Genomic DNA, 7,500 nt, shown 5'->3' with positions numbered 1-7,500 from the left:
GAAGAGACGAAAACAGCAACTGAAACGCCTGTCTTTATTTTTGTAACAACTTGTCTTGTTGCTCTCAAAATATCAGGGAACGAGTTACCCTGTCTTGACCGACTCACTCACTCTTCTTTGAATCGCCATGTTCTTTCTCGTTTTTAAATGAAAGAAGTGTGAAGCAGATTTTACTTGTTGATTGAAATGAAAAGGAAAAGTTTCTTTCCGAGGTACATTGCGAGTGGTCGCCTTGATCTACAGACAAATCGAGACCAAGGCTGAAATGGTGACCACCGTGCATGGCGACCATACTGAATGAGATCAAAAGCCATTCACTAAAAGAAACTTTTAAAGAAATAAGTACATAAGTAAGTAAAATAAGGCGAAGAATACCCAGATCTTTATTTTTTAAACAATTTCTTTTTCCCATTGTATCTCAATAGGATGGCTTTATTTACGAGGGTTTCAATCGATTACTGGTGACCCAGAATGTTCACATAATGACCATGCTTAACTAAGAAAAAGGGTAAGAACAACAATGATTCAAAAGCACAATGAATGTTAAAATGCTCTGATAACATTATTTTGTATTCTTTTTAAAAGCTTTGATTCGTTGAGATCTTAGATAGCGATTGATTGCACAAACACTGAAGTAAAAAGTATTTTGCCAAGCTGAGTCTGATTGTGCCGGCGGGTGGATTCGATCCGATCAACTTGTGCCCACCCGTCGATCCAAGTCGACCCGTCTCTTCAAAAGTTGGTCCGTGCTCCGGGAAGTCGGTTTGCGAGGGTCTAAGAAAATTCAGCAAGAATGGCGAATAGGGAGAGTAGAAAATGCCGGCGGTTCGACTCATTCCGATCGACTCGAGTCGGGTTGTCGATTCGAGTCGACCCGAGTCAACCCTGTTCCGTTTACGGCGGTTCGCGAGAGATTAGAGCATTAAAGACCATTAAACAAGAACGGGATAAGAGATGGTAGTAAAAGTCGATGAATCGACTCAGTCCGATCAAATAGAGTCGGTTTGTCGGTCGACTCAACCTATTTGTCAAAAAAAAAAAAAGTACCCATGTAGATGTGATTGCTTTCACACTTGGATTGTTATTTTATCCGGAAGCAGAAAAAAAATGCTCTCTACTTCGCCTACAAAAATCTAGGATATCGACGAATCGACTCAAATTGTGTGCATTGGACATGGAGCATTATTTTTACCAGCAAATCGTGGTCCTCGTGCTGCGCACTTGGGCCGTAAATCGAACTTAAAACACGTGGACATTTGCCGTTTTTATACTAGAGACGCATAATCCGTCCAGACGAATTATGCGTCTCTCGTGTTATCCGTCTAGTGTAAAGACGGGACGAACTATTTGAGACGCATAATTCGCCTGGGACGAACTTAAGCAAAAATTTTTTCTGCGTCTTTTTAAAAAATCTAAAATCCGTCTAGTATAAAGACGGGAGCAAGACGCATAATTCTTCTGGACGAACTATCCAGTTCAGTGCGTCTTCGAAGACGCACTAAAGTAGATACTTCGTCCAGACGCATAATGCGTCTTGTGCCTGTCTGTATACTAGACGAATTTGTTTAACACACGCAGAAAAAAATGTTTGCCCAAGTTCGTCCCAGACGAATTATGCGTCTCTAGTATAAAAATGGCCATTTACAGAGCTGGAGCTCTTGTTAATAAGATGTATTTACATGTTCTCTTTGTATACCCTGGCGTCATATAACTTGTTGCTGAAGTAAACTTACCCGTCTAACCCAGTCTGTTCCGTATCTGGGACCAACTCACTGATCTTATCATAAACAATGAAAACAACAACACCTTGCGAATAAAAAAAAGATAAGAAAATGAAACGACCAACAGAAGAATATAAATACATCTGGCATTTGTAAAAATATGTCTTCGCTTTTTAAACCTAGAGGAAGTTGTTTTGTCATGAAGTGTAGAACTTTATTCTATTTAGAAGGGCTTAATTTTGTTCAGATTTAAGCATCTTTAAAAAATTCAACGTAGCTAATAAACGAGGAATAAAAAGAAGCAATTAAATCCAGAAATTGCAATCAGGCTTTTGACATATCATGTATTGTGGCTTATTATTCAACACATTGTGACAATGTCCATATATGGTCATAGCGCGCTCAATATTCGTCGTGAGTACTCAACAAAAATCCTGTGATATGCGTAATTTTGTGTCGCGGAGAAAAATAGTAGTTCTAGCTTTTTTTCCTAATAAACATAGAAAATTGTGCTTTGTCATCAATGTGTTGAATAATGAAACAATTTCCTGCTCAATCTTGCGGAATATCGCCTGATTTTAGCCAACTCGGCCTACGCCCTCGTCGGCCAAGTATCAGGCGATATTCCGCGCGATTTCGCCGGATAATTGTTAAATATCATCCACTTTCCTTTGTCTTAGTCCTCTAAACTTCTCTTTTAAGTTGAATTTTAATATACCGAAAGTGGTCTATCACACATCCATGCCGCGATTTCTTTGTTAATCTAGGGGGAATTTAATGGTACTTTAAAACACCAATTATGTAACCACAGAACGTCATTTGCATTCTGGGTTGGTGCGTTTGAGACACCAGGTAAAATTCCTTTTGTAGCCATATTTTTCATCACTGAGGAGAATAGTTGGCGTAGTGATGAGAGCAGGGTTGGGACGTGGGTGAGAGCAGTGATCCCGCAGTGAACTTCGCAGGGATGGCGTAGTATTGGCAGCTGAGTTGAGGCAACGAGGAGACGTGTGGCCAAAGGTACGCAACATGTTGCGCCCAACAATGTTGCAAGATGTTGCGTTGAAAGTTGCGAGCGTTTGGCCAGGCCTTTATTCAAATACTGGATAATGCCAAAAGACCAAATTTATCTTAACTCGAGAACAATACTTGCAGTTTTGCGTAGTAAAATCCTCCCCCATTGTCGTGCTAAGGAAAAAAAGAAGCCCCAATGGCCAAAAAGGATAATACTTCAAACAAGATTAAATAATGTTCTTTTACCTTTCCCTCTCAGAACTTCCGAAGGTAACGTAATACCCGCCCAATCTTCCTCGGGAGAAAAAAATGGTGTCTCCGTTACTGAAAAAACGAGCGCTTCTTTGTTGTTCGCAGCTACCTTTTGGATCTTCATTGCTTAAAAAAAATCAGAGGAAATTTTCATTTAAGGAGGGTACCTTTGTCAAGTTCATACTGGCGCTAGGTTTTACAGCAATGCTTTTTTTGGCCTTCTTTAATGCATGACATTTGCACTGATTTAATTGATGGGGATCACGCATGGGGAGAACTTTCGAATGTGTCAATAGGATTTTTTTATCCAAAACAATTAAAATGATTTCTTGGCTCAGAGGAATAAATAGGGATTTGAACGACTTGTTTTTCTCGAGGCTTTGAGGTTAAACATTTTGTCTAGAAGTGACTTTTTAATCAATTAAAATGTAAATGGGTACCTGGAAATGAAATTGTGGTAATGTTACTTTCAATTTAAACAAAAGCATTTTATTTAATGTAGCTCTGACCAGTTTCAACACTTTGGAGAGACAATCTCTTTAAGAAGATTGGCACTACACACTGTATCACGGAACAGCAATGTTATGGTACCATATGAAACACCGATATTGCTGAACAAAAAGAGATAATTATTGTGACGTAATAAGTTACCTTGGCAACGGGAAAGCCTAGCAAAAAATACCCTATATTTTGGATTTAGTTGCTCATATCTCAAAAACAAACTCGGTGACCTCCATATTTTATCACTGGAAAGTGACCAGAAGGCCTAGATGAAACTTTTTCCAAATTAAGAAAACATTCTGTACTTCAGAATCAGAGCCTCCTCAAAAAACCACTGAGTTAAGGTGGCTCTGAATCCGCTGAACAGGAATTTTTTTGACTGCAGAAAGTTTCATTTTGGCCTTCTGATCACTTTTTCAGCAATTAAAAATGGGGGTCACCAAGTTTGTTTTTGAGATATGTGCAACTGAAGACAAAATAAAGGTGTTATTACAGGGCTTTTCCGTTGCGAAGGTGACTTATCACGTCACAATAATGACCGCATCTTATTCAGCAATAATTGGTGTTTCTTATGGTACCATAACATTGCTAATACATGATACAGCGTCATAGTGCCAAACCTTCTGATAAGAACGTTACTTGAATGCTTTGAAACTGGCTTGAGCCAACTTAAACCATCACATCTCAAGAGCTTCTAAAATGAATAATGTGTGATAAAATAAGCGAAAAAAAGCCCTAAGGATTATTTTTGCTCGGTTTTTGACAATGATATGTCTGGTCAGATTCCCCTGAAAGATTTTGCAGTTGCCTCAGGTTTCTCTTAGCTCTGTGCAAGCTTCGTGTATTCAACATTTTGTTTAAAAACAACTTGCATGGCCTCAAAATAGTTGTCACTTGTTTACATTTACACACCAAAGGTTTCTTCAGAAATGATGTCACTTTCGTTTTCCTTCAAATGAGTCTTGGCGTACTCGACGGCGAATGTTTCCAATGCTTGGCTCGCTAGCAAGAAATTTACCTTCCCTCCTTCATCTCTAAGTTCTTTAGTAACGTTTCCGACAATCTTAACAGCAACCTGTCGATATCAAGGGACAAGTTATCTATTGAATGTGAAGTTATCTGCTAACAAACATTCTTTTTGTTATCAATGGGTTATAAATTTTCGGGGGGTTATGGGTGAAAAGTTTTAATTATTAGTGGGTCGATGGGTCATTATTAAGAATTATTTATGTATAAAGCAGTTGTTTATGGAATATATAAAATATGCACGAGCGGCAGATCTGTATCACATTTTTAAACTCAAGACCAAGCCGAGAGTTTGTAAATGTGATACGGATCTGCCGCTAATTGGATATTGTCTATGACTTATTATTATTAAAAGTCAGCATTTAAGTGTTAATGCACACTAGGTATTTTTTTGTGATTCGAATTTGGGACATTTTAACAGGGAAAACCGAAAGAAACGTACATAAATGAAGAGAAGTCTGTATCAGATATACAGATATTGATTAGTAAAACATTTCTTTTGTTTTCACATCATGAATTATTAATGAATTTTCTGATGTTTCTTACAAAATAGACCACTTCCAATATATTAAAATTCAGTCTAAAACAAAAGACACCATCTCGAGGCTATGGGGAATAAATATAAGGATTTGTTTGAGTTTATTCCCCAGAGCCCAGAGATGATGCCTTCTGTTTTGGAATGAATTTTAATATATGAAATTGTCTATTAGCCAGTGTCAAAAATATAATAATACTCTTAGTTTGTCCCTTTTTGCATAAGCGTTGTTTGTTGGAACAAGATAAAATAAAAACAATGCTTATGCAAAATTTTGAAGCGACAAACAAAGAGTATTATGGTATTTTGGTACTAGCTAGTTCATGTTGTTTAAGATTTGAAGCTTTGTAATCTGTCTACTTTTTGGCCTTTTATTCTATGTCATATCTTCCGGCAGTTTCCGACGCTTTAATTCAGTAATCTCAGTCGTTCGTTTGTTAGAGTGGATCCATGCTAGGTCTTGTTACTAAGGAGATATAATTCAGCTTCTTTTCGACCTCCCTGCTTTTCCTTTTTTTTTTCTCCTCCTTAATCATTCTAGTTGTTGCATCTTTGATGTGGCAAAAATAAAATGAACAAAACAAATAAACAAAAAACCAATGGATCAACAAGAAAAAAGTATTTGTTTTTCTTACGTTCAAACAGCCCTTCTCTGTAGCATTAAGAGCCTTTATCTTCTCGACGGCGTTTTCCAACTGCACAAAAAAATGTATATATGTGTAAGATCAAATCCACCGGTAAACAGGCGTTTGGACTTTTATTTATTTCCTTAGAACCATCGGGACCAAAACAAATAACGAGGTAGCGTGTAGCGTAGTTGCTTCGATTGAATTTGCTCCGCTAGACAAACACATGTATATCTCAGTATAAGCAACTATGAAAAAAAAAAACCCAAAAATCACGCGACTGACGTGGCGGGAAGTAGTAACAGGGCACCCAGTCGCAACAATATCTATAAAAAATTAAAATGCATGACTGTAAGAGATGGACAAAACACGACCTTTGGAAATGCATACGCATTTCTAAACGCTCGAGCAGTTGTTACACTTTCCTTGGATGGAGAATGACAGAGATTTTCGGTTTACTTTGATGAGCTTTTGAAAGTCAAGACAACTAATCACTTATTCTGCCGTTACGACCTATCGTTATCTGCAATTTTTTTCGAGAAATTTCCCTAGGTGTTGAAGGATTCAACCCGGGCAACATTTAATTATCCAAAATTCACTTACAATTCAGGGGGCGAGTGGTTCATGCCTTTTTTTAGCTTAAATACTGTATTGTACCTTTTCCATAGCTGTCTCCTCCTCGGTCGTATAAATGCTTGTTGCTACGCTTACACCGGAAGTAGCTGTCGTTAAAGCCTCTGAATAAATGATTGCTTCTTTCGCTGACGTAAGCGACAGAGCTGTATCGATATTCGTACTGGTCGATGGAGTGGAAAATCCATTGCTGGTGCTTATTCCTTCAGTTCCAGTCACTGATGTTGTCAACGATGTTGCTGTTGATGGTACTAACATCGATGTTGGTGTTGCTACGCTTACACCGGAAGTAGTTGTCGTTAAAGCCTCTGAATCAGTGATTGCTACTGTCGCTGACGTAAGGGACAGAGCTGTATCGATATTCGGACTGGTCGATGGAGTGGAAAATCCATTGCTGGTGCTTATTCCTTCAGTTCGAGTCACTGATGTTGTCAACGATGTTGCTGTTGATGGTACTAACATCGATGTTGGTGTTGCTACGCTTACACCGGAAGTAGTTGTCGTTAAAGCCTCTGGCGAATCAATGATTGCTACTGTCGTTGACGTAAGCGACACAGCTGTATCGATACTCGGACTGGTCGATGGAGTGGAAAATCCATTGCTGGTGCTTATTCCTTCAGTTTCAGTCACTGATGTTGTCAACGATGTTTCTGTTGATGGTACTAACATCGATGTTGGTATTGCTACCCTTACACCGGAAGTAGTCGTCGTTAAAACCTCTGAATCAATGATTGCTACTGTCGCTGACGTAAGCGACAGAGCTGTATCGATATTCGGACTGGTCGATGGAGTGGAAAATCCATTGCTGGTGCTTATTCCTTCAGTTCCAGTCATTGATGTTGTCAACGATGTTGCTGTTGGTGGTTTTAACATCGATGTTGGTGTGATTCTGGTTATGGTTTCCGTGGTATGAGTGACTGATCTAGTTCCTGATGACGTCGTTATATCTAAAAGTATTTCATCACAAAACTAAATCATTTTCTGTTTAGCTACTCATTTCATTTATTAAAACCACTAACATATTTCCTTAGGTAAACCCAGGTAAACCCAACCATCGATTTTTCTAATGCCTCGCATGCACCAGTAAAAAGACCCGCTGGATTTTATTCAGTTGATTAATTAACGTAGCTTGCATGCAGACGGTGCATGATTTGACGAGCGTTCAATTCATACACCGTCTGCGCGCAGGCTA

The 7,500-nt window shown here is 38.6% G+C and overlaps 2 protein-coding genes across 2 annotated transcripts in view; both read right to left on the bottom strand.

The window, feature by feature from the left end:
* The window catches only part of LOC138033439 (adhesion G-protein coupled receptor D1-like), a 143,531-nt gene that overhangs the window by 71,082 nt on the left and 64,949 nt on the right, over positions 1 to 7,500 (bottom strand). The gene's annotated exons all lie outside the window — the stretch shown is intronic.
* The window catches only part of LOC138033221 (adhesion G protein-coupled receptor L3-like), a 36,526-nt gene that overhangs the window by 10,090 nt on the left and 18,936 nt on the right, over positions 1 to 7,500 (bottom strand). Inside the window, exons 2-6 of the mRNA XM_068880987.1 lie at positions 6,333 to 7,255; positions 5,685 to 5,744; positions 4,401 to 4,563; positions 2,982 to 3,113; positions 1,734 to 1,806 (exon numbers count right to left, since the gene is read on the bottom strand). Coding sequence (XP_068737088.1) covers positions 1,734 to 1,806; positions 2,982 to 3,113; positions 4,401 to 4,563; positions 5,685 to 5,744; positions 6,333 to 7,255 — 1,351 coding nt within the window. The remainder of the gene's footprint in view (positions 1 to 1,733; positions 1,807 to 2,981; positions 3,114 to 4,400; positions 4,564 to 5,684; positions 5,745 to 6,332; positions 7,256 to 7,500) is intronic.

Source organism: Montipora capricornis, chromosome 14 (assembly GCF_036669925.1).
Source record: "Montipora capricornis isolate CH-2021 chromosome 14, ASM3666992v2, whole genome shotgun sequence".
NCBI classification, from domain to species: Eukaryota; Metazoa; Cnidaria; class Anthozoa; order Scleractinia; family Acroporidae; genus Montipora; species Montipora capricornis.
The sequence above is the reverse complement of the archived record's forward strand: the minus strand, read 5'-3'. Positions and strand labels throughout refer to the sequence as shown.